The 27,949-nt window shown below is 40.6% G+C and overlaps 1 protein-coding gene across 26 annotated transcripts in view; it reads left to right on the top strand.

Annotated features, from left to right (window-relative positions):
- Positions 1-27,949, top strand: part of KCNMA1 (potassium calcium-activated channel subfamily M alpha 1) — an 855,266-nt gene that overhangs the window by 782,132 nt on the left and 45,185 nt on the right. For all 26 annotated transcript variants that reach the window (XM_073353218.1, XM_073353215.1, XM_073353216.1 and 23 more), the window contains one exon: positions 1,568-1,760. In XM_073353218.1, the coding sequence (XP_073209319.1) occupies positions 1,568-1,760 (193 nt within the window). The remainder of the gene's footprint in view (positions 1-1,567; positions 1,761-27,949) is intronic.

The following is a 27,949-nucleotide window of genomic DNA, read 5'->3' as shown; positions in this document are numbered from 1 at the left end:
TTCTTTCAATGTATGTGCGGGAGGGGAAGTATGTGGTATGAATAAAGGGCTGCAGCATTAGGCCCATGTTCTTGTGTGAAAGCTCAAATAGTTGGCTTTGTGCCTGAAACTAGTATAGACACAAATATTGAATTGGTTTTACTTTACAAGCTACCTGGAGTTGTGCACTGGGCTGTGCCTTGGGCTCTGCAAACTAGGGCACCATGCTTTCCACCAGGCTTAAAATTCAGTCATCTTGGTTCTCTTAGAAGACGCTGTAGCTATAATCTGCAGCAGGTTGCTGCTGATCAGCCTGCCTTGGAGAACCACCTCCCTTTGGGGGATGTTGGTGAGGGATTTGGGAGGAGATTTTCAAGGGCACAAACAGGAGTTGGGTTCCTAAGTCCTATTGATTTTGAATGGAGTTGGGGCTCCTAACTGCCCTTTGTTCCATTCAAAATCTTCTTTTTGAAAATGCTTCATTCTCAGCAGCTATCATTCTTCCTGATTGTTCGCCGTGAATGAACATGAGGTGAGGGGTTGGGGTCTTGTCACTCAGTGTTTAAGGAAGTTGGGGCTGGGCTCTGGATACCCAGGGACACAACTCAGACAAAGGGAATATTTAGTGTCTCCATCAGCATTAGGGTCTGTGAGTACGGGTCTGTGGAAGCTGACTGACTGAGCTGTCTCCGGCACACATATAAACCCACTATTTATTGCACAGGGTTCTGAGTACTGCCCCTGGTACCTAAACATAATATATTTTGCCTTAAATAGTCCATATCTTAAGTTTCAGAGTAAATATTGTCTTGTGTATAATATGTAGCAGGTTAAGTGTTGTATCTTGGTTGCCTTAGTTATGAAAAAAAAAAAAAACCCACTAACTACCACAACATTTCATTTTAAATACTGCATTCTCTGAAGGTAATTGTAGCTCCAGGAAATATTATATGAATTGTGCCCATTTACTTAACATCCTGTTTCTGTTTCAAAGGGTTTAATCACATAAGTTTAAATATCAGTGTGTTTTGTTGGTAGAGGCACCAAAAACATATACTGGAAAGGATTAACCTTTCTTGTGTATTGCTCCAGGTAGTAAGCATTTTAGAAAAATAGCTTCATCTTGATTGCAGTTAGAATGTGTAGGACACACAAGGCTTTCCTGTTTAAATTGTTATTTTTTTGCCCAAGACCTGTATGACCTGGTATTAGATAAACAGACATTTAGAACACACCCCTTGTTATGTTCAGAAAGCCAGAGGTTGCCACATGACAGTGACTTAAATCAAGACAATTTCAAGTCACAGATGAGATGCAGAATGCTGGCATTATTCCTATTTCTTGTTTGTTAGTAATAGCTTGACTGAGTATTGAGACTGAACCTAAAATGCTGCCATCAGCACCAACTACCCTTTAGATTAGCACACATCTCCTATTCCCTGGCACATAGTTAGACCAGCTTAATGTCAGAGCATAAAAAAGATACTTGTTAAATAATTTCCCAAAGCTCCTTCTCAATCTTTAATTTGTTTTTCTTTTTCCCCCCTCTCTCTCCTCCACCCTCTTTTTTTTTTTCACGATGCCGAAGGGTACGCCATTAAGTCGGGCTGATTTAAGGGCTGTCAACATCAACCTCTGCGACATGTGCGTTATCCTGTCAGCCAATCAGAATAATATTGATGATGCTTCGCTGCAGGACAAGGAATGCATCTTGGCGTCACTCAACATCAAATCTATGCAGTTTGATGACAGCATTGGGGTCTTGCAGGCTAATTCCCAAGGTAAGGACTGCCCTATAATACTTCTCTGCCATGCCTACAGGGGACAGGACCTGGCAGGAAGAATATCCCTCACTCAGTAATTCAAAGAACCTTACATCAGCTTGCTTGACAGTTAAACCTGCTGATTGGTATGATGGCTTTTAAAGGGACAGTCACATAGTTTCCCTGCTGTATCACAAAGGAAATCTGGAGCAGTGGGGAATGAATGAACCAAGATTTTAATTTTTAAATGTGTTGCTCTTTCCTTTTTTTCCCCTTTAATCGTTGATTGCTAAATCCACATGATTCTGTGTGTTCTAGTTACACCAAATAAAGTTGCATTTTTACACATGACATAGCCAGAGATGGCTTATCTTCACGCTGGATGCAAAGTGGCATGACGGTAAATGCTGGCCCACAGGTTTTTCGCTGTGTACGCCAGACGGCAGCCAAAAAATAGCCAAATGCCACGCAACAAAAAAGAAAAGGAAAAGAAAGATCATTTAAACAGAGGTTTCTTTACATTTTCTGTGCTTTCTTGCTCAAAAAGCCCCCCAGAATTAACTCAGAACTGATTTCTGCCCTTGGATTGGCAAGCACAGCTCCTATAAAGGCATGGAACAAATCCTACAGTCTTCACTGAAGTCTACAGGCCTGATTCATAAGTACCCCCAGGTCATTTTACACCAACTATGCTTGTAAGCAGCCCTAAGACACCCTATCTAATACCATCAGTGTAGATCCAGCCATCTTTAGTCCCTGCAGAAGTGCAGGCAAGAGTGGCCTCCGGTAAGCCTTTTAAAACGATGCAGTGTGTTATCCCTCCAGAACTAGCCCGACTGTACTGGCTGGGGCAGAAGGGTGGTGCTACGGCCCATGCTCTCCTTCCCTCCTGTAAGCATCAACCTTGTGCAGTACTTACCCTCGAGGTACACGAGAACTGAGATTAAGACTCGTTCGTGCATAGAGAGCGTGGCTGGAAGGAAGGCCTCTTGTGACCTTTCCTTGCTGCTCTGTACAGTTTAGCACAAAATCCGTACTTGGGTTGAACTGTCACTGAAGTTAATGCAGTTAAGCCTGAGCAAGGAATGCAGGATTAGGCCCTGTAGGAGTTCCCCTCAAGGGCCAAATGACAGAATGAAAACCTAAAGCGCATTGGTAAATGGATAGATTTAGAATCATAATCTCAAATGGTGGGATTGTGAATGCTGGCACAAGAACCACTTGCTCACCTCAAATATGATCAGCAGCAGTGGAGGGAGGAGTTCTGAATCAGATCCAAACCTTTGTAACTCCTTGTACATGGGCTAGCAAATATACCTTGTGTGAAAATGTAATTAGACTGTAGATCTCATTGCCACAGGATATCACAGAGGCCAAGAATTTAGCAAGATTCAGAGGGATTAGATATTTATATGGGTGACAAGCAGGGAGATAAAATTTCATGCTCCAGAGTTTATGCCAATCTCTAATTATTAGTCATTAGGATAAGACCTCCCTAGTGGGGCTGCCTGCTGTGGGGTTTTTTACACCTTCATCTGAAACATCTGCTGCTGGCAGGGATATTGGACTAGCAAAACCATGGGTGTGATCTGGTATGGCAGTTCCTTCCAGAAGGTGTGCAAATGGTAATGGAGGGGACCAGTGTTTGTTTTGATTTATTTGTTTGTTTGTTAATGGTCATAGAGCAGATAGTTTTCGCCCCAGTGATCTGGTCTCCTTCCGTAGGCTGGTGCAGAAGGGAACATTTTGGTTATAACAGATGGCCCTCCCCAACAATGTGCTGACCAGGAGCAAGCAGGGGAAATTTCTTCCCAGCCTTGTGCATGAGACTGGGGGTTCACAATCTGGGACTGAAAGGTGTGTGCCAGTTTAGAGCTATGATAAGCTTTCATTGAGTCTACCCTTTAATGTTCCCTGGATCACATAGCTCCTGAGTGGCAGGATCCAAAGGAACACAAAGTATCTGATCAGTCTGGTTCAGTCACAGACTCATAATGTCACATGACACCAAGACGGGAAAAGGATATCCAGAGGGAGAATCTGGGCAAGAGGGGCGAGATAAACTAGGAAAAACAATGTTCACCAAAGGCAAATCAACTGAGGATAGCTGCAGAGGAGAAATCAAACAGCCACAGCTTTCTCAAATTTCCATCACTGCAAGCACAACCAACTTCCAATCAGTTAATAACATCACAGTAACTCACTGCCACTCACAGTGCCAGCTTTCCAGAAATAATCCATGCCACCCAGTGAAAACAGTAGAAAAGTGGCATACCAGTAACATGGAATAAAGGACTATGCCCTGCCAAGAATTCCTTGCAGGCAGTAGAAGACTACAAAGGTCCAAGGACCCCAAACATCACTGTTACCCAGCCTTTATCATTCTACAGCCCTTTAAACTTGTCCATGAATCTGTCATTACCAACATCTGAGCATGACGCTGCCATTGTAGCATTACTTTTCAGGATCTGGGGCTGTCGGCGAAGGCTTGCTTTCCTATCCCACTAAATGTTTGGGTTTTTTTTCATTTGTGGCTCATAGAGATTATTTGGACATGTGGAAGCTCCATTTTTAAAATCAGGCCTCCTCTCTGTTTGCACCCTCAATCTAAATACTTGTGTTTCATGCATGTCAACTTAGCTCTATGTTGGTGTGCTTATTGTGCTTATGTGTATATTATTACATAAGCTAAGCAAGCTCATATCCTTATCCTTCTCTAATCATGCTTGGGTTTGTTTTATTTTTATTTTAAATTCTATCTCCCTCCCTGCTGTAAGAGATCCCCTCCGTTTTGGCTAGCCCTATTTAGGATGGCTAAAGAGCAAAAGCCTCCCCCTTGTGCCCCAGCACTGAGGTTAGCAACAATCCCAGTACTTGTATTCTTTGCATGGAAAAACTCTGCCAATGCAGAGAGGAATTTTCCCTCCCAGCAGCATACAGGGACTGCAAAAGCCCCAAATAAGGGGATACAAAGTTGGCTTTTGCAGAAGAGAATTTCAGCCGCAGTGCCATGACCACGAGTCAAAAATGGTTGAGTGGGGTCACAGTCTAACCCTCATTGGCACCATTTGGTGGAGGAGGAGTGGATTGTGCTACCTTTTATAAAAGGCTTGGGGGAGTCCCCAGTGCCCCTGGACACATTCTTCAGGCAAAGATCAATGTGCATTTTAAACATGTGGAGGGTTATACAACCTTTTCATGGAAGCAGACATTTCCATGTCTGCTGACTGCAGAATTTGGCCAATGGCTTATTCCACTGGCAACAATCTTTTAGGAAGGGTGGAAGGGGGTATTTTAAAAGCAAACTACTGGGTTGGAAAACAGTTACCGTCTCAGTGGGTTGCACCATTTACGTATCTACAACTTCTGAATTGGTTACATTGCTTTCAACACAGGAGGTTTTCTTGAAAGATCTTGAATACTATGGCTAGCTTGTCAGACACAATTAGATCAATAGGTGGCATAAACTTTGCAGGCAATTGTATCCAATGTGACATTTTGTCTATGAGATGCAGTTTTAATGTAGAGTAGGCACAACTATGGTGACAATTATATGAAGCAGGTGATCTAGCTTCTGCTGGTCAGCAAATAGCATAACAGAACCACTTTGCGGCTCCTTGTTGGCAACAAAGTGCCTTTATTTACAGTGAGTTGTCACTAGCTTTGCTTAAACATTTGTGTATTATTTATCACACTCATTTATCCAGGAAAACATTTCAATTCACATCAGCCTGTACAGTCTCTCACCATTGCCAAACTGGGCTTTTCTAGTTCTGAATATATGGTGTTTGAATTCCTACCCAAATAAAGATGGCCTTTGATACGGTATTGAAGAGGGAAGAGAAAGCTGCATATGGATTAGGCTTCCCAATTTTTGACCAGGGAATTTACTTCTTAGTTTTTTCAATGCTCTTTAAATAGCATCTGGGGGGTTGTCATGTAATCAGTACAATTCTGTGGTTAATGGTAAATGCAATCTCACATGCAAAGATGATGTATAATTTATGCTTGTCCCATCTAAAAAGAAAACAATGTAGCAATAATTTCATTGATAGGTTTTTCTATGAGCAAGGAATGCCACCCGTTTGTTCATGTGAGGTTTTCCCACCACCTCTGACCCCTATCTCTCCCCCTTCACACACGACCTTTTCTTTTTAAGTATTTGGCCTCCCGGAGATTTATTGGAGCAAATATGTTCTGTCTAGGGTGAAGGAGCTTTTGTGACCTAGAAAGAGAACTGAATGTGGTATGCATGTATCTATCATGTCTTCAGTACATTATTTAAGACATATTTGAATGCAAATACTGCTCAAGTTTAGTGTGGTGTGAATGCTGAGGTACCCACTACCATTTTTCTGACAGCAGGTGTCACTAGAATAAATGTTCATGAGTGGACTTCTGATTTTTTCTTTAGTTGACAAAGCTTACAGTTAAATGTTCCCAGGCTTTGAATGTAACCAGGAAGTCTTTAAACAGCGGGACTAAAAAAATCAGCTTAAAAAGGGGGCAGAGGATATTTAATAATTGTTTGTGCATGTAACATGTATAAATAAATGTAAACACACACTCTGTAATCTAAATATTATATATGTGATGGTCCTTGGTCCTAAAATTCAGTTCTGGACTCAGGCACAAACTTCCCAAAGTTTCTGGGTATATTGGATCCAGAGTTTATATTTGGGCTTAACTTTTGTAGCACCATCGATAAGTAAGGTTGCCCAACTCTTCTCATTACAAAGACCCTGTTCTGAGCTGCTTATAAATTTGACAAACTTTAATCATTTGGGCAGAAATTACCAGTGCCAGGTGTCTGCCTGAGGCTGAACTGCTTTGGAAAGTTTCAGCGAAAACTATTTAACTGCTTCTGAGAACAAGGTGAGGGAAAACATATGCTGATGACATTTTCTCTGAGCTCTAGCACCTTCATGCTTTGAAGCAAGAATATAAAAATTGGTAGGGCATGGATGTGTGCTGATCTTGTGAAAATCTGCCCAAATTTGGCCAGGTTATAAGCCTTTTAGAACTGGCAGTTTACACATGCTCAATAGAGACTTCTTAGAGTTTAGCAGCTAAAATATCCAAAGATTCCATCCTGACTGAGCATGCTGCAACCCTTCACAGTTCCTACATGTGCTACGCTCACTGAAGATTCCATCCTCACGGCCAGACTGCACATGTGCTATCCCCACAGAGTGACTGAGCATGCTCAATTCCCTTCACCTCTCCTATGTGTGACAGCATTGCATATGCACCATACCCACACAATGACTGAGTACCCTTCAAATCAAGTACCCTCTTGGCCAAGCCAGGCTTCTCCTATAATCACTGCTTCTGGTTGCTTGGGACAGGGGTGCTGGGAGCCTGTTTCTCCTGTGGTCTCAATTTCTGGGTGCACCCCCACAAAGAGGCCTATGAAACAGGTGTTGCAGAGCCAGCTACGATAGCCCTGTGCCAGCCAGGGATTCCCCCACAGTGAGACAGCTCCTGAACTAGCTACTATTTAAGCCAACATTACAGTCACCCTTCAATGCTCTTTAAAATGCTGAGGTGCATTCAACTAAACCAAAGGCAGACCACATAAGACCTGTCTTTTTATAAATGGGGCTTCAGCTACAAAGGGATTATATGTTTGATATACATCCAGAAGTGAAAGTAAGCCGGTATGCCCCGGTACGGTGTACCGGTAAGAGCCGGTGCGCCGTACCCGGACCGGCTTTCCCAGAGGGCAATTTAAAGCCCTGGGGTAGCGGCGGCAAGGATTTAAAGGGCCCCAGAGCTCCAGCCGCTGCTACCCCCCCAGGGCCCTTTAAATCCCGGCCTGAGCCCTGCTACCCGAGGCCTGGGGTAGCGGCGGCGGGGCTCTGACAGGGATTTAAAGGGACCCGGAGCTCCAGCCGCCGCTACCACCCCGGCCCTTTAAATCGCCACCGGAGCCCTGCTGCCGAAGCCCTGGGCCCTTTAAATCCCCGATGGAGCCCGACCACCGTCACCCCAGGGCTCGGGCAGCAGGGCTCAGGTGGGGATTTAAAGGGCTCAGGGCTCCAGTAGCTGCTACCACAGCGGAGCCCCGGGCCCTTTAAAGCTCTGCCAGAGCCCAGAGCCCCGGGGTAGCGGTGGCAGCCGGGAGTCCCCAGGGCTCCTCAGTGTTTTAAAGGGCCTGTGGCTCCGCTGTGGCAGCGGCAGCTGGAGCCCTGGGCCCTTTAAATTGCTCCCGAGCCCTGGGGCTCCCAGTCGCCTCTGCAGCTGGTAGCTCGGGGGTGATTTAAAAGACCCCGGGCTCCCAGCTGCCACTACCACAGCTGGAGCCCTGGCTCTTTAAATCAAGATTTAAAAGGCCCGGGGATTTAAGGCCTCTTCCGATTGAGGCCATGCCCCCTGCTCAGGATTCCAGCATACCGGTAAGTCCTCTAACTTACTTTCACCCCTGTATACATCTTATCTGAAGCCTCATGTATCCAATAAAGCTCTATGTGACCTGTTTGGTTTAGCTAAATGGCATTCTAATGTATGCTACAATTTGCATTGCAAAGGTTCAAGTGATTCCTATGGATACTTGCACACGTATTTAGTGTCATTTTTCCATAGCAGCTTATCTAAGAATGTGGTGGTTCTCCATCACTTAAAGTCTTCAAGCTAGATCTTTGTTTTTTGGGGGGAGAAAGAGGGGTTATAAATAGATGGTTTCAGTAGAGGCCATGAAGGCCTGCTCAGGTAATTGAAGATTCCATTCTTCCCCTGATTCAGTGCTTAATTTGTGTCAGGGCTTGACAGACCGGAGCCCCAGCACCTCTAGGCTTGGCAATTCATAGCCCTGGCACCTCTAGGCTTGCTGCATCAGTTATGAATGTAAAAAAATTGTTTGAACCATGGCATCTAATTGATTGAGCTCCGGCACCTCTTTCATTAGAAATGAAGCACTGCTCTGATTTGCCTGACTGGTCCTTGTCTGCCTCCTTAAAGAGTCTGACCACATGCCATTGGGCTTCCCCTGTGGTTTGAGTTCCTAGTGTGCTTATTTCAGTGTTCTTTTGCCCAGTTCTCACTGCTATAGATGCTGGGGCAATGTAGCCCACTTGTGTATATTGGTTTTTATTGCAGGACTACCCTCAAAAACCAAAGATGTTTGTGAGCTTCCTAGGACTTCCTCTTAAACAGAGGCAGACTGAAATTCATCATTCCCACAAAGGGTTTGGTCCATCTCAGAGATGGTCTTTTGAACTCTGATGGGGGGAAGAAGAGGGTAAGATAATGGAGGAGGTTCCGGGGGCATCATCTCCTCGCTCGCTTCTTCCTCCTCTCCTCTGTGTAACAGCTGTGAAAGTGCAATTGACTGCTGCTGTATATTGGCCCATCACTTTGATATTTAGGGCTCTAGCCAATTTTGGGCTGCTGCATACTTATCCTCCTACTTATCTTCCTGTGACATTGAGTGCTCTAAATCTGGCTTTACCAGATTGCATGCTCCTTCTGAGCAACTGAAAGATTGTCCTTTGCTTTTCCTTGTACCCAGTGCAGCATTTTAAATTACCATTTCCTCAGTGAGGCAAGTAAGTGATCTCCAAGCCCTGTTTGTAGATTTGTCTCCTAGGTTATTTCACAAAGCTAATATTGTGCTACACCCAGATCCTAAATCCCGAATGTGCTATTGGATTTACAGCTAATCCAGTCTACATCATTGCCAGTTTTCCTCTAAGCCTCACATTATGCCAGAGGAGGCTACACTGCATTGTATGACTGTCAAAGATGCCCTCCCCTACTATTTGAATATCCTTTTAAGAAATCACCATGGCTGTTTCTGGCTCTTTAGGAAAAGCCCAAGGGAAAAGTGATCTCTGGTTATCCACATGCTAATCCAAATGGCCCAGAAATGTTCCAGATGGCCCAAAATCTAAATGCAAACCTGTTATAAATGAGCCCAAATGCCAAGGCCAGGAGGGCTTAAAGTATATCCCACTAGAGGAGCAGCTGCCTCTATGGCTTCCTTTCAAAATGTCTCAATTGCTAAAATGAATAAAACTATGAGTTCAATCCACACGTTTAGAAAGCATTATTCTCTCAGCACACAAACTCATCCTATGCCTGATTTGGGGCAGCAGTGGCCATCATTATCTGACTAACTCCTCCTGTTGGCTGCTTGCTAGTCTCCATAAATGGAGCTATGCAGAGGTACTTCCATGATGGAGAAAGAAGTTCCTCATATATACTGCTTTCGAAGATCCCTGCTGACTCTCTCTCCATCCTCCTTTATTCACAGTGTCTTTAATTTATAGATAAATATTTTGTAGAAAAGACCATGAAAAATTTGATGCATGATGAATGTGCATGCACCCCAAATAATCATACTGCTTCCAAACCTCCAGGGTGCAAGTGTGGATCTGCATTGGCAATGTATTGCAATAACTTCAGTAACTCTTGTTTCTCCTCCCTCTGTTCCCCACTCTTCCCCCCTCCCCCCAGGAATATTTATCAAGTGCTCCCACACAGCATTTCACTTTCACAATATTTTCCTTTTGAAATTTCACATGTTGGGAATTTCACTTGTTGTTTTACCCACCAGACAAACCAAGCTCAACACAAAATATTTGTCTTCGGTTGTAACTAAAACTGTTATTTTGCTTCCTTCCCAAAAACCAGGAAGACAATTATACTTAACTGTTTAGAGATTTATAAATGCCTCTGGGTAGTAATTTTAGATACTTGGCCCAATGATTTTCTTTTATTGGTTAATGATTTAGGTCTTATTTTGACTCCTATATAATAGGAGCAGCACATTTCATCAAAACCGCTTTCTAAACAATAAAGAAAAGCCATCTTATGGCTCCAAGCAGGTCTAAAGTACTGAAGGGAAGGCTGTACAATAGCATTTCTTCCATGGATATTACAAGACAGATAACTGTAGCAGTGCAGATGTATTTCAGCATAGCAATCATTGCAGCTGTTTTCTGAATGACTTCAACTTATGAGAATTTTCCCTAGTAACAGTATTTCACCACATGAGAGATCTTTGTAAGACCATTTATAATCCTGGTAATGGATCTTCAAACAAAAAAAAAATCAAGGGAAAAAAAATAAAGTAAAGAGGAGGGAACTCCTGAGTAATATGTTTCTCATTCATCATGGAAAGGGTCTTGGGGGGAAAATCATATGAAATCAAGTAAATATATTCAAAAAGTTTGCACACGCTTTACAATGTAGCAGATTACACAGGTTAAAATAACTTTGAATCGGAAAAGCTTACGGTTTTGATCTAGTTCTTTTTGAAGTTAGTGCTGTTTTCACCATCAATTTCCATGGAAGCAGGAACAGGATCTGATTGAGAGGACAGAAATACACCTTGGAGTTGTTTGTTAGTCACTGAGTTAGGTTTCATTAGATTTGTTTCACAATGAGAAGATACAGTAGTTGTAAAATGACTGCACCCTTCTGGAGCCCAATCTTGCACCCTGTATGCAGGAAAAGTCCCATTAAAACGAACATCAGGTTTAAGTTATATCCCATTGGTAATTAGTGTTTTCTTTTTTCTACTACACATCAATGATTGTTGATCTTTTTTCATCCCAGAATTGTTAAATGAAAATCATCTACACTATTACCAGGATAAGTATTAGAAGTGAGAAAATATCTTTACTTATCCCTTCAATGTTGTCTAAAAATACTTGGTCAGTAAAGGTTCTCTCTCAGTTCCAAGCATTGCAATGGTGAATATGTAACACTTGCATGCAATGTTGAATTGCAATATGTTGGATATGTTTCTAACAAGTTCAAAAAAAGAAGTGGTTGGGAATTAATTGTATCATCAATATTTATAGAAGATGCTTTTTGCTGCATGTTGAATATTACTACTTTCTTGTATTGTGTCTTAGTTTAATGTTGTGAAGTACAGAATAGTCAAACACATAAGACAAACACAAGACATTCTTCAGAATCCATAACATTGATAATCAGCATATCAGGTTTGCCATGAGAACTTTGTATATAACAACCAAATTCCATTCCCCACACAAAGCAAGGGGGACCTGCGCAACTAATCGGGGAATGGAATTTCCCTCTTAACCAATAGCCAGTGTATACAGCAGCAGAATTTTATCTATAATAGAAGCTGCAGCCCTCTATGGACCTTGCTTGTTCACGTATCCACCAGCCATATCCACTCACCAGCATGCCCCAAAGACAGACATACCCACCTTATGGTGCTCTGCAGAGAGCAACTATGAAGCAGAGCAAGTGCTTCAGGGCATGCAGGAATGTGGATTAACTCTAGATAGCCTCTCTGTGGCTTCCACATACAATCAAAGGTGAAAGGTTAAAAAAAAAAACGCTGAGAACATGACATCTGATCAGCCCTGAGAATCTATTTTTAAATACCTGGGTTTCAGTGTTAATAAAGCAATTTATTACTCAATTGCAAAAATGAGAAAAAGGCATCTCTGGCCAGTTTTCAAAATAATTCTGTAATTTTTGCCAGGGATTGCTGGATACAGCTGGTTCTTATAATGTCTGTTGAGTAGAATCTGCAGTCATAAACATGATGAAGTTAGTGTGAAAGTTCATGATATAAAAAGATCAATGATGTTTATTTTGCAGAAGTACCGTAAACCACTGGCTACAAATCTGATCCATCCTAAACCTAGAATTGACCTTTACTTTGGGGTGAGGGAAATGGTTACTCGTAGAAGGGCTTGCGATTTCCTACTGGGCAAAGTTATTTTAATTTCTAAGACTTTAGATATCTATCATCCTTTCCTATGTCTAATAACAATAGAAATGTGGATAAGGGGTGTGCATAAATGAATGTCTCTTTTGGATGGCACATATACTAATACATCTAAAATGTAACAGCGGAATATTCAAAAGTGCTCATCTCTAGCCCAACTATGTTCCCATTCAAGCCAACGGGAGTTGTACCATTGACTTCAGTGGGAGAAGAGGTAGGCCAAAGCTGAACACTTCTGAATCTCACATTAAAATGTCAACTATTTATTATGTATTCAGATTTATACCACATTATAGAAAAGTGCACTTATCCCAGGTAGATGGAATATTAAAAACAAATGAATAAAGTAGCCAAACACAAATTCTTGGGATCAATTTTCAAAAGGGCCTAAGTGAGTTAGGAACCTCAGTCCCATTTTCAAAAGTGACTTAAGCACTTAAGAGCTTGGTCTCATTGAAAGTCATAATGCTCAAGTCTCTTGAAAAATGGGAATTAGGCTCCTAAATCACTCAGATCATTTGGAAAATTATATCCATAACCAAAACCAGAATGCCCCTATAGCCTTACTAGCAAAAATGCTAGGATCACACATGAACGATGCTAGGAGCTTTAATTCGAGGATCACGCCTAGTTAAGAACACTCTTGGATTGCATCTTTCATGGGTGATCCTGGAACTTTTACTGTCATGGATGTCTTCCCTTTTCCTTAAGGTATCCCAAAACACTCCGATAGGGATCTCCTGCTGAGTTTACTGATTAATCCCGCACTGGCCAGCTGAACTTGGGCAGAGGTTGTGTTTTTTTCAGTAGTCAATTTGCAGTTCTTTTTTGCAATAAACATATCAAAAGTCGTGAGCTGGGCATCCTCAGTGAAATAAAATGTTAGGGATGCTCAAAATTTCTCAGCACCTGCCCCACTTCAGCACTTTGCTCACATATAATACTATTCAGGTTCCAGGTCTTCTAAATAGCAATAAAATAACAGAGCATTAACTGCCTACAAGACAAATGTAAAAATAAGCCCAGACAGTTTTGGCATCATCCTTATTCTAGATGTTGGGTTGGTTGGCTATTATAATTTTATTTATTTATAGTAGAGACTACAGCTGGGATCAGGGCCTCATTGTGCTAGGCACTGTACACACGTACACACACATAGTACAGCCCTGAAGCATTTACAGTCTAAGGCCCCAGTCCTACCAAGACTTAAGTGTGTAAGTACATTGACTTCAGTGGAACTAGTCAAATGTGTGCAAGTCTTTGCAAGATTTGGGGCCTAAACAGATAAGACAGACAAAGGGTGGAAGGAGGCAATACATTCAGCCGGGCTAACTTCTTGCTTTATACCCATTATAGCCATTTTCTTTTTTCAAACAGAATGTCCTGGTCCTCCAGCCTTTACAAGAAACCCCAGGGAGGAGGGAAGTTTCCACCCAGGACCCTTATCCTTTCTTTGTACTTTCCCCGCAGCTTGCACGCTAGTATACTGGGTAGATTCTCTGGTGCCTGAACTCAGGTACCCTGAGCACTTTCATGCCTTCTGTAAATATCTCCTTGGAGAGCGAGGGGAAAAAAAAACATAGGTCAGGAAGTTTTCGGTCCTGCTGCTGTGTTGGGAGAAGGAGGGAGGGATATGTTATATTGACCCCCTTTCATTGCCTGTATTTGAGGGATGCAGCTAAATCCTGGCCCAAATGCCTTCTAAGTTTCACAGCCACTACATCTCTCCCCCTAGCTTCAGACTCCTCCTCCTGGGTCTATAGGAAGATAAAACTGGACAAAGGAAGGAAACAACATGGTACATCAGATGCGATTTCACACTTAAACTATAAATGCGACTAATAGTCCCAGGACCATTATAAATCCACTGTGCCTCATTTACAATTATTATTTTTTGTTCAAAGTCTCCAAAGCAAGCCCATATTATGCAGCGATAGGTGTGTCTGCGTGCTTGCGCAGGCGCATTACTGATGCTGAGAAATAAAAAAGTGAAAATAAAAACCTCTCTTTTTATGAGCATTAATTATACACCAGGCAAGGAAGCAATTGCCTCTATGTTATGAAATATTAAATCAAAACGCTTCCTGCTCCCAGATGTCCTAGAGATAAATACAGCAGTATTTTGAAGCCCCACTTGGAGCTGTTTTGCCTGCAAATTTATAGTTTTGTGTCCATTTTCAGAAAACCCTGTTTTATGTGAAGTATAGCACTCTTGGTAGTTTTTAAGGAGCGAACTCCTCTGGAGTTGCCTATGTAGGCAACAACTCTTATGTAGATTGCACACAAGGGATCTGAAGTTGTAAGTCTCCTTTAAGATGACAAATGGGTTGAAAGTGTTATTGTCTTTGATTGCATGCTTTACATCATCTGTATGTAGGAATAAGAGGGCTATACTTTATCTTTAGCCATTTTATAAATATTTAAGTCCTTATAGTTGCCTAAAGATATTAAAGCATATTTTAGAGTAGCTGGAATATAAATATTATATATAGCACAAGATACCAAAGTAGTTTAATGAATTCATAATTTTCTGTTCACTTTTATTGGAATGTGTTTTATGTTCTAAAAGTTCCATTTAAAGAATAAGATACCATTCTGCTCCTGGACAACATATGAACTAACAGTAATTCTCATTGTGGCTGCTTTAAATGAAGATTATGAGGCTTCAATTAGCAGGAAGAAAGGGAGTATTGGCATTAGGGTGTATTTGCTTTCCCCATATTTCAACAAAAAATAAATATATTTTTTGAATAAACAATTTTGTAGTTTAAATTTTAAATAGTTTCAAAACTGGAAGTTTTGTATTAGGTAGTTTTTTTGCACTGTCCCTATATTTGTAAAAGCTGCTTATGTCAGGGGAAGAGACATATTTAGCTCCAATTATGTAGGAGCATTTCTGTTTAAACTGGCAATTAACTTTCCAAAATAGTCCTGTATCACCAATCTTTTTGGTGACATTAAAACCCTTTAAAGGTAGTATTGTTCAGCTCTATAAATACAAAGGTATGCTCTGGGCATACCTGTGAATATTTTCAATTTCCAGTGAAATATAAAGAGTTTCCTTTAATATTTCACAAAGTTTCTCTAGTTCCCAGTGGGAGTCCTTGCTGGGTAATGCTTGCTAATTGCCAACAACAAAACTAGACATACAAAGCTGGTAAATTACCTGACCCCTTACATTTTAATGAGACAACAAGGATTTCATGAAGTGATGTTGTTTCAGTGGTTAATGGTGTCAGCAATGTTGTAATTGTAGGTTGAGACACATTAGCTGAACAACCACATGTAGGAAGGGTTTCTCTTGACAGGCCCTTTGGAGAATAGAATGTTATTATCATTAAGCCTATGTCATTTGCATGCTGCTAATCACTTACTTTATTATCCTGTGTATCCATTGTCTTTCTTTAATTGCTCTTTAAATTTAAATTAAAAATAGTTCCAATGCCCACGATAGTAGTGATAACATCTTGATTATGAAGATAACTTCAAGAAAATGAAACATATAGATAATATATTACAAGATTACGAGATAGTTATGTGCAGTACCTCATGAGCCTCATAAGCATAATTTTGGTATCTTCCCTTACTTTGGCACATATTGTTTGTTTAATAAATGGTTATTTATATCCATTGGAGCAATTGTTTTAGGAAAGTACAGTGTCACTGTTATACTTGTCTTTAGTTTGGAAGGCTTAAGAGAGACTAACTTGGTTAGTGCAACATCAAGAACAGTCTATCCAATCCATTAAATATCCATAGGCGATCAAAATACTTTAATCCAGGCATCTGTCCTTTTAATTCTTTGGTCTGTTATCCAGTGCTGGGAGTGAATCATAATACCTGCTATTTGGCTGTAGAACTGCCATTGAGCCTTAATAAGTTCAGTGCAAACCCTTTGAAAGAGGTGAAATTTTTGTCCAAAGGCCTTATTTGAATTAACCAAGTTTCCAATGATCCAATGTCACTCGGAACCAGAGACAAGGTTTGGCTTGCAAGAACCAGAATTTGAACTAATGGCAATATTGGAAAAAGCCATGTGATTTGACCATACTGATTTGTACAGCAAAATATGGTTTGAATCTAAATTTCACTGGGGAGCAGCTACCTCAAAATGTACAGCTAATGTTCATTTTAAAAAACCCCAATCTTTGAGGAACAAATCACAGATGCAAAAAAAACAAAACAAAAAACAAAAACAAAGAAAGAAAGAAAGAAAGAAAGAGCCACTGCAGATTTGTGTATGCAGACTGAACTCAAACCAAAGATCAACCTGCATTTGCAAATCAACTTCTTTTGTGCTTTGAATCAAGCATTTTCCAGAGCTCAGTATTCTTACAAACCAAAACTGAAATAAATTCCTACACCTTTATAAAACAGCTTCTTTAAAGCAGTAGGAGGATGGAGTGTGCTGTTGAGTCGTATTTCTGGGTATCTGATTATTCTTATTTGACTTGATCTGGTATTATTGCCATTAATGGAAATTTTGCTTTTGAATTCAGTGGGTCCAGAATTTGTCTAATTGTTTTTATATGTAATTTATACAGTGCCATAGGTATACCTGAACCTTTACAGGCATACTACCTGGCTCTGAAAAGCTTACACTTTGATTTAGACCTTACACAAGTACAAAGTAGAGATGGATTGTTTCATTTAGGCATTCTGCTTGTTGATTCTAGGTTTGGCTGTTTTGATTTGTTGTTTTTAATTTTTTATGTAACATTAAATAATTCAGTGTTTTCTGGTATCAGCAGGGGAGCATGACTGGAGGTTAGTGATGAAAGGCAAGACAGTAGACATGTGTTTGACAGACAAAATTTACCAGCATGTATTTTCTTTACATTTTATTTTTGGTGAGCCCCTACCCACAAACAGTAGCAGAGAGCATCAACTACAGCATGCCCTTCTTACATGGGTTGATGCGCCCATAGGGGTTGACTGACTCCATTATGTTTGAGCAGCAGTGTGTGCTAATAGGGCTTGGAAGAATTACAGGGCTCACAGAGAAAATGTGTTGAAGTAAAAATACCACTAGATGATCAACACACCTAAAAGAAAATAAGCAACTTCAAGAGAGACAATCAGATATACAGAAATGAAAGGTTTCAGAGTAACAGCCGTGTTAGTCTGTATTCGCAAAAAGAAAAGGAGTACTTGTGGCACCTTAGAGACTAACCAATTTATTTGAGCATAAGCTTTCATGAGCTACAGCTCACTTCATCGGATGCATACTGTGGAAAGTGTAGAAGATCTTTTATACACACAAAGCATGAAAAAATATACCTCCCCCCACCCCACTCTCCTGCTGGCCATAGCTTATCTAAAGTGATCACTCTCCTTACCATGTGTATGATAATCAAGGTGGGCCATTTCCAGCACAAATCCAGGTTTTCTCACACACACCCCCCCACACACACACACAAACCCACTCTCCTGCTGGTAATAGTTTATCTAAAGTGACCACTCTCCTTACAATGTGTATGTGTATGTGTGGGGAGGGGGGTGAGAAAACCTGGATTTGTGCTGGAAATGGCCCACCTTGATTATCATACACATGGTAAGGAGAGTGGTCACTTTAGATAAGCTATTGCCAGCAGGAGAGTGGGGTGGGGGGGTATATTTTTTCATGCTTCGTGTGTATAAAAGATCTTCTACACTTTCCACAGTATACATCCGATGAAGTGAGCTGTAGCTCACGAAAGCTTATGCTCAAATAAATTGGTTAGTCTCTAAGGTGCCACAAGTACTCCTTTTCTTTTTACATAAATGAAAGAAAGACAAAATCCACTGGTATTTTGGCTAGGAAGTCTTTCTCAAGCATTTGAGATGGGAATGGAGGTTTTCTTTAATTAATTAATTTTTTTGCATCCAACAGCTTAGGCAGATAAGCCATCAAGGAATAAACTTTCAAAAGAGAGGTGCAGTCTGAGTACAATATTGGGAGTCAGGAACTCCTTGGTTGTATTACCAACTCTTACCATGACTTTCTCTGTGGCCTAGAGCAAATCACAAACTGCAGGCAAAGGTAGCCAGGAAACTTTAAAAAGAAAAAGTCATGGGGGAAAAAATTGATCGAAATCTGTCAATTTGATCAATGTAATTAGGGTTTCATCAGATATTCTTTGTAACAAATATTGTATGCATTCAGAAAATGATTGTAAAATGACCCTATACTAGAACCATCTGAAATTTTGAATCATAAGCTAAGTATTAAAAAAAACTATCCACATTGGAAGAGGCCAGAGATTTTTGAAGTGCTCCTGTTCCTGTTTCCTACTAAAAAGAGGTCCTTCTGTAAAGAGTAACTTTGGCCTGGTCAGAAGTAACTCTGACTATGTCAAAATCGTTGTTGAATTGATATATCTAATTTTTCCTCATTTTGAAATCAATTCTTAACAGGGCCTTTAAACTAAAGCTGCTTTAAACTTTAAACTGCTCTGCTTCTTAGAGGAAGAATTCAATCGGACATTTCTGTGATATGTGACTATAATTTACCAAATTGCCTATTTTGAAATGTGTGTAGGGAAGTAGATAAACCTCAGATACTCCATTAAAACGCTATTTTGTTTCCCTGTTTACACCCTCATTGCACAGACATGCGTACACACACACACTCTCTTTAAATTCCACAAAACTCTCATCAGCTTCAACACTTGTTCAGATTTTGTGGTAAAATTGTACCTAAAGATTCCAGAATTATGACATTATTTGTAATTATACCATGGCTAAAAATTGAGCTTTAACAGTCCTAAAGACAGTTCTGAAGTTTTCATTTTTCAGTATTTTTGTAGCAGAAAATGAGAAAGACTGAGAGAGAGAGAGAGCGCCTTACTGGATCCCCCTTACTTATTTCTTCTGACCAGAACTGAAACTTGTTTGATTAAAGACTAATTTTAAAAGTTATGCATTTTTAAATTTGTAACAGCACTATCGAATGTAGGCATAGTAGGCTCTAGTGAGCTTCGTATAGGACCAAGTTCTGCTGGAAACCTAAAATTTAATTAAAGAAAAACATGTCTCTAGCCATTTTCTTTGTGCAAATAGATCTCACAATGTAACTTGATTGTAAGGTGACATGCGAATAAGGAAGAAGAGAATTGCCACCCAAAGGATCACGTGGGGGATGTGTAGAATAAACCTCCTGAGGTTCACTGGGGGTTCTCTCCCACAGACCTGAGAGTGGCGGCAGGAGGGGAAGGGAAGGGGTGCCTTTCTCAACTTCTCCTCCAAGCCCAGTTCTCACCTAGTCCCTTGTCCGTGCAGAGCTCCTGAAACCTCAAGTTTTTGTGTGAAATGGAATTCTTATTTTCTGGCCAGCCCTACTCCTGACGTCCTGTTATGAGCCACAAGAGGATAACTTCCCTCTGACAAACCACAGGAAGTTTGTCTGGTGGAAAAGGCAAGGAAGCACCAGTGCTTCTCTTGTGATTGTTTCACACTCTAACTGTTCCTGAGTGCTCCCCCTCTCTACCTGGATGCCGCTGAATACAACAGCTTGCCTGCCCCCAACCAAGACACTTGCTCTCTCCCCATTACTCAATAGGGCTGCTGCCCTCCCTGTCCCATTGCCTGTCCCACCAATGACCTGGGTAAACCACAGGTGGTTCTTTTGGGGAAAACAAGGAGAAATGCTAGTGCATACCCCTCAGCCTTTTGCTCCTGCAACCCAAACTGGCTCCTGGGTGCGTCCCTCTGCTCTTGACGGCCCCCTATGAAATCTTTGGGTCTCTGGTGGGGGAAGTAATAATGGGAGCAAGTTTATGAAGAAGGGATGTGGAGATATGAGGACTTCCAGGGGAACAGGCCTCTATCTGAGAGTTGTGAGAGGATAGGCACTCCGAAGCTACCATTGGTGCAGCAGGAGAAGGAAAAGGGGAAGGTCTAACATTTGCCAAACTTCTCCACCCAAGACACCACTTGTGCTTCATCACAAGGGACTTTCACTGGAGTCTACCACAGAAAGTTCATCTGCTTTGGAAGTCAAGGAAGCACTGCTTCTCTCCACCTTCTGTGCAGCACTGAGCTGCTTCTCAACCCCCCATTCCTCTCCCCCACACATTTACCCTATCAGCTCCTACATACCCCCTCCCAATATCCTGGGGCTAGCATGGGAACCCAAGCTTAAAGATCTATAAGGACAAGGGGGTTGGAGGTCTCCTACAAACCAAATGATTGGAGAGATTGTAGAATACCTGACAAGTCTCTCAGCATTAAGCAGGGGGTTGATAAAGATGTGCATTTGCAAGCCTTTCCTCCCACACATGTCAGAAGGGAGGAGAAGGCTCCATGTCCATCCCTTGCCAAGCTTCCTTCACTCCCTAGTCCCAAGGGAATGCCAACACCAAAGAATTCCATTAAGGAGCAGTTAAAGTTGCACGCAGAGATAATTAATTTGAGTGCTTAACATTTGAGTTTAAAACAGCAGCCTCGCCAGGGAAAGCAAGTTAAAATTGCACTTTTCAAACAAGGCTCCCAAAATACCCTTTTCTCTACCCCCAGAGTGAAGCAGTTCAAAAATCAGAAATTCTCACTCCCTTATCTGGCCAAGACCAAATTTGATGTGATCAGTGAACGCAAAACCCAGAATGCCTTAATTCTTATCATAGAGTGTTTGTGCCATTTTATGGCCTTCTTCACACCCAGGGATTGGGTTAGAATAGCTATGGCGCTGAGGGGGTATGAATTTTTCACACCTCTGAGCGCTGTAGCTATGTCAGCCTAATTTTTAAGCATAGACCAGGCCTAAGTTTCACAAGACACAGAGTTCGTACGTCTCCAAACCGCATGTGCCCAGATCACAGAATTGCTGCACTTAAGGAAAGGAACAAATGTTAATGTGGTGACTAAGCAACACGTTTGGTATTGGAGCTATGAACACCATGTATGAAACAAATGTTTTAATCTATCTTGTGGTGCACATTTCCCAATACTCTATGGAGGAACCATAAAGGTTTATGTATCTCTGAAGGTAGAGTTTAAAGCGGTTTGGCTGGCTTCTTTGAGCAGTACAGCCTTAACGCTGAATTCCCCAGCTTTCTAATATGTAAGGACTCTTTTCTTGTTTTGTTTTGTTTTTTTTAAACTCCCCAATTCTTGAAAGGTAATATGCCCTCAAAGCATTGATATGTGCCTGCAGCCTTTGCATGTAGGATGGATGATTAGCTAGTTACGGGTTAAGTAGCTTAAATTTGGGATTTACTTTTTTTTTTCAGCTATGTTTGAGTTATGCCACTAACATGCTGTACAAGTGTTGGATTTTGTTTTATATTTTCACCCTCCAAAAATTCAAAAATGGCTGGAGGAGTTTTCTCAAACTTAAAGATTGAGAGAGAGAGAGAGAGAGAGAGAGAGAGAGAGAGAGAAATTTGTGAGCTGTGATTGAAGGATGGTTGGTTTTGCTTGTTTGTTTAAGTGAAAAATGTAAAAAAATAGTTACAATGAAATCTTAGTGTAATCTTAATTATAACTTTCTATATAGATACATACACACAACTATGTATAATTATCTAATTTGACACTCTGGGCACATGTACTCATCTTACATAATTAAAATAGCTATTTACAGCTGTGTATCTTATACACACCAACACACTTATATGTGTGTATAATTATTTGTATAGAGGCAACAATAAGCATGGTGTGAAGACAAAGAGTGAAATCCTAACCCCCTAACTGCCCTGGTCCAGTCAACTCTGAAACTCCAGGGTGGGAATGCAAATGGTTAGAGCTATAATCAAGATGCTGGAGCAATCTTATTCCTTCAGGCATCAGATAATAATTCTACAGTTGCCCTAGCAAAAATCCAATTCCATTCAGCCAGACTAACTTCATGATGCCTTTTACATTCCTGGGCTACTAGTTACAGTTACCTTTACAAGTAATTAGGCTTTGAAATGAAAGAATAAATTATAGAAAAACAGAAAAATCTGCAGGAAAACAATGTCTACATTTATTTTTATGGCCTCCGTCATCCATCCAACCTAGAATTCCAGAACTAATGTGGGTTTTATGGCAGCCATCCTTGACATTTGATTTCTGGTGGTAACTTACATATTAGTACAGTATGACCTAGACTAAGCATGAGCCAAAATCCCAGTGCAGAGCTTTGGTTTCTAATTTTACACTGCGCCGTCTTTCTCAAACAGGCCACTCCAAATCCAAGCAGTCCTGAAATTTCTTCTAACATGTAAAAATCCACATTTGGATCTGAATTTTGCAGATCCATCCCACCTCTAAATTTTATCCTTATAGTTGTATCAAATAATGGGAATATGGACAATGAAATTCAGAAACATTAGAAATCCCTACTTTAAAAGACAGATGTCTCACCTGCATTTGTCATTACTGTAAGTAAAACAAGCAAGCTAACACACATTTAGCTATCCATTTTCCTCTCCAGTTAACACATTAGGTGCTATAAATAATAATAGATGAATATGTGTAGTTTAAAGCTTTACAGAGATTATGCTGGTGTACATTTTTAAACTCTATTTAGATGCATAAGTGATAGCCTATACTTTTACAATAAATTCAAAAATTGCTTGTTGGGAAAGTGTTTTCAATATGATGTTATTGTACTTGATACCTTGGCAAATATTTTATTCCTGTCAGTTAATTTTCACTACATTAAGACTATACTATGGCTTTTTTTGTTATTATCATTTACCAGTTTGGTTTCTACTACATTGGTTATTGACCACCCTACACTTTTAAGTGGGGGGGGAGGGGGCGAATTCTGGTGATGGGGTTCCACGTAAAGCTTTGGAGCCCATTTGTTTTGGCCAATATAAAAGGGGGACAGTAAAAGATGTCTGGGAACCTGACTGGGTTTAGGGAGGAGGCAGCCAAGCTAATTGCTGACGCCTCCTTGTGGTGGATGTCCAGTGCAGGTATTTCATAGGAAAGGTATATAGTGACTGAATAAATGGCTTGGAAAAGGACTTTAAAAGGCTTTAAAAAGGACTTAAAGGAACAAACAGGGTGTGGTTGGGGACTCCTATGATTGGTACAGCAGGGAGCCAACCCCCCATTCTTATAGCCCACGTTAACCCTTCTACAAGGGGGTGGATGGTAAGGTGCCAGCAATCAATTTGCTGGAGAGACCTGGATGGAAAAAGAGGGGGAGCTGGTAAAAGCCCCCTGGATAATTACGGAATAAACATGGGGTTACCTGCACTGTACACTTTTATCTGCTGGGTAGTCCCAGATATCTGATAATAAAGATGTGGCCTAATTAAACCCATGGCAAATGTCTCCTGTCCTTCTTTTGGTATAGCCAGACAATGGATCCCAAATAAGCGAAACAACTGGGGATCTGATGCAGAGATGTTTTTGCATGCACTTTTTAAATGTAAAAAGTCATTTGAACTGCATGACAGATGCTAAGAAACCCAACCCATAAGGATATTAGGAAATTCTTTATAATGTAAAGGTAGGTATCATTTCAGTCACTCTATTGTTTTAAGGAGCTACATGAATTTCTGTGATTAATATTCAATGAAGTTGGGAAACATTAGCATAATGGGAACCAAAATAGTGTGAATTTTGCAATATGAGGTCTCCTGTTACTTTATTAGTAGACATTATATTACAGGCTTAAGTGTCATGTTTTTCTCTTTGTCTTGGTATAACTGAGCAAATTTTGCATTCATTTACACTGGTGCAACTCCATTGATATGTGTAATGGAAACCAGAATTTGGCCCAGTATATAGCACCTGTCATTTACTCCATGTGTGATCAAGCATAAAGTTGAAAGTTTTAACTGCTGAATTAGATTTAATTATAAAGTTATGGTTATACTCAGAAAAGTTACTTTGCAAAAGTGATATGTTCTTAGCAGACATATTGGTTCCCAATGTATCTTCAAGCCATGTCATCTCAATATATTGACAGAAATGAGTTTTGACAACTGTTAGCACTTGCAGAGATAATACATATATGGATGAGTGAGCTTGAACAATTTTACTAGAGCAGTTCATTGTCGTCACTGCACCAAATAATTGATGATGAACCATCATCTACAAAGTACAATACAAGAAATTACACTTGCTCAATAATAGCTATTATTCTTCATCACAGTAGATCCATCACAAGACCACATATATCCGTATTCCAAATAATATGTCTACGTAAAAGGCATGCCTTTGATTGGAAGCAAATGTCACAAATGTCCTAGGAGAGAATTTATGTAGTGCATTTTTTTTCAATCCACTTATAAAACAGAGCTGAAAATTTGTTGTCATGACCACGGTTATGCTCTGTACCTTGAAATTTCCAATTTAACATTGAGATGTCAGGAATTTATTATAAAACAAACAAGTTCCAACAGTAGTCTAGGTAAACTAGTGTGTTATCATAGGGCAAACATCACTGAGATATGGGTATAGCCTGGGTATGAAATGATAGACTCTCCTGGCTTTCACCCTGACATCAGTCCCACAACTGCAGCATCTCAATAGTGGGAGGAGTAAATCTCAGCTAAATCTGTCTGCTATCAGAAGCATAGGGCCAGAATTCCAGTTGGGGCCTTTGGGGGCTATCATAATATAAATAATTACGAACATAGTAATAATTCTTGCTGCCTTTAATACTGAATTCACTTCTGATTTTACATCATCAGCAAAATTGTAGCTATGCTGTGGTTGTAGGACACAGAAAGAACAGTGCTTAATTTTCAGATTTAGTGTGGAGTTTGCAACACGAGCTGTTAGAAACATTGGGCCCGATTCTTGGATGCTTTGAGCCTCTGAATGAGGGAAACAGATGTTAAAGCCAGCAAATAATGCCATCTGTGAATACTATTCTATGGTGTGGCTGCTCCTTGGAGAGAGCACCCTTCTTACTCCCTGATTCTAGGGCCAGTGTAGATTAGATCACCCTTAAGGCTACTCTAGTGTATGCCCGTCTTCCCACAGAGGGCATAATTGTATAATCTTCATAGTCACGTTTTAGACTATAAGCTTTAAAAATAAAAACGGCATTGTGTGCTACTTGTATGTTGCAGTCAGTAATAATCAACAGTTACTGTAGCTAACATCAATTTTAATATTTGGTATTGAGACTGGAGTTTTCCAGAACCGTGGAATATGATCCAATGTACAGAGATAATATATTGGGCTGAACAATACAGGACAAGGTTAGAGCAAATATGAGGTTTAGCCAGAAGTGTGCACTTCTGCAGTAGAGGATGGGCATAATTTCTTTTCATGGAGATCACTTCTTGTCTGTATACTGTTATATTATCTTTGACAGAGAAAGCTTTTATACATGGAGGTTATAAAAATAATTCGGAAGTGCAAATATCTTTGCCTTTGGAATGCACCTTGTGTCAGATATTGCGAAAATATTTCCTGACTCTCCAACAAGGTCTCATTACATTCATTCCAAATTGTGTAAGTTGGGTGCTCTTCCATGACCAAATTAAAGTTTTCACAAGAGCACTCATTTTCCATGTGGTGGTGCCTCCTGCAATGGTTCCTCAGGGAGTTCAAGGCTATGAGTCAACTTGTTACCCCCTGCCTTAGCGAGACAGAGAGACGTGCTGGAGCTAATCTCTGATCCCCAGTGCCCCTGTCTGTTAGCTCCTGAAAACCTCTACTAGCCTTCACTCTGCTTTGCAGGTTAACTTCAGATGCTGTCCAATCCCCAAACCTTCTTGAAAAGGGTTCCCCTGCAGTACACAGCCCCTGTGTGGACACGCACAGAAATTGCCAGATCCGCTGCCTCCACAGAGACAGAATACACTGTCATACAACCTATTAGATCAGCTGAGGATTCACACTTTAATAAACGTATTCTTGGTTTTACCATAAGTTCTTCCAAGTGCAATACATTAAACAGAACAGAGATTTAAGTGATAATAAGCAAAGATAGTAGAAACAGAAAGTGGTTACAAATAAAAACAAAACTATAACATGCTTTCTAGTGACCACAACTTAACAGACTACAATCCCTATCTAATGCAGTTTCTCAACTAAAGTCACCAACCCACACGGCTGGGTATCCTCCATTCATGTTTACAAAAGGCGCTGCTGATCTCTTTGTTCTATCAGTGATGGATAACCACAATGTCTTCCGCACACCCCCTTCTTATAGTCCAGTAACTCTTCAAAAAGTGTTCTTGTTGTTTGTTCCCCAGAGTGCTGGAGCCAAGTCCCCTTTTCTCATCCTCTTATGAATTTTATTTTATTGTTGATTTCAGATGCAAATGTAATTTCCATTGTCTTTGGCCTATCCTGCTCCATTTACATTTGAGACCTAAGCAGACAGGCAAATCAACATTCCTTTGGCTGGGGCAAACTTGTTTACCAGCCCTACCTGGTTTCATGGTTTGGGCATATTTTTAGTATGTGCCTACAACTTTTTAATTGTTACCCGTATAGACATCTCATGGTGATTAGGATGACTGTATAAGGTATCATATGAAAATTCACAGCCATGTTCTTTACCGCTGATAAAAACCATGACAGCATTGTTAAGTGTAGTGAGTTTCTTAGGCCTAGTAGGAGTTGCTGTTCTGATTCCAGTGGGCAATGCGGAGCTCTTAGAGTCAAACCTCCATTCTTGAGCAAGAAGTTTTAAGTTTAAAGAGGATGACAAATAAATTCCCCTGTCCTTTCTCGTTCCTGTCTGCAGTACATCCACCTGATTTATCATAGGCTACGTGAAAATATTCCGTGATAGCATTATGTTAAAGTATTGGGATTGTATCATTGACATAGCTCAGAAAGCCTTAGCATTAGTTTTTAAGTGAATAATATAATGCTAAATGCCCTAGTCAGCACAGATGTTCTGAAGCCTTTGTGTTATGTAAGCCAGTATCTGAGTGGAAAAGGCCATGGGATGTATTTCTCTAAACTATGACAGCAGGTCTGTAGGAATTCTGGCTTTGTGCAAAATCTTGGTGTTAGTCCAACCGAAAAGCTAAAAGTGATGGGGATACACTGAAAGCTAAAGTGATGGGGATAAATACTGCATCATTGTGCCTTTCTTCACAACTGCTCCCACAAAAAAGCTAATCCTTTTTGTATAATCATTTAGCTTTAGGGAACAATATTTGGGTGTTTCAAGCTGGGCCTTTTATCTCATTGTCCAAAAATTCTTGACTGGCACTTGACTATGCACTTCCATGATATCTGGACTACCAAAACTGGTCACAGTGTTTGGCTGAGACATAGGTACAAAGCAAAGAACAATTTAAACGATGGGCCAATCTCTAACAGAACAGAAATATTGGTGCTATCCATTGTTTGGTCGGCAACGTTTGCTAGCAGTTGAGTTTTATAATACTGCTGCAGGTTGGAGAAAAGTTTTGGACCCCTGTATACAGATTATAGTAAGTGTGCCTGGAAGCCTATGGAGAATAGCTGGTGTACGTATTAGAAGTTATCTTGCTCTGAATCCAAACTGTCCCAAACTCTGAGCAGGCTTGGATCTGGGATTTTGGTTCCGACCCATCAAATATGGCACATAATAGGGTTTTACTCTAGGATTCCA

The sequence above is a fragment of the Lepidochelys kempii genome, chromosome 7 (assembly GCF_965140265.1).
Source record: "Lepidochelys kempii isolate rLepKem1 chromosome 7, rLepKem1.hap2, whole genome shotgun sequence".
In the NCBI taxonomy this organism is placed as follows: domain Eukaryota; kingdom Metazoa; phylum Chordata; order Testudines; family Cheloniidae; genus Lepidochelys; species Lepidochelys kempii.
The sequence above is the reverse complement of the archived record's forward strand: the minus strand, read 5'-3'. Positions and strand labels throughout refer to the sequence as shown.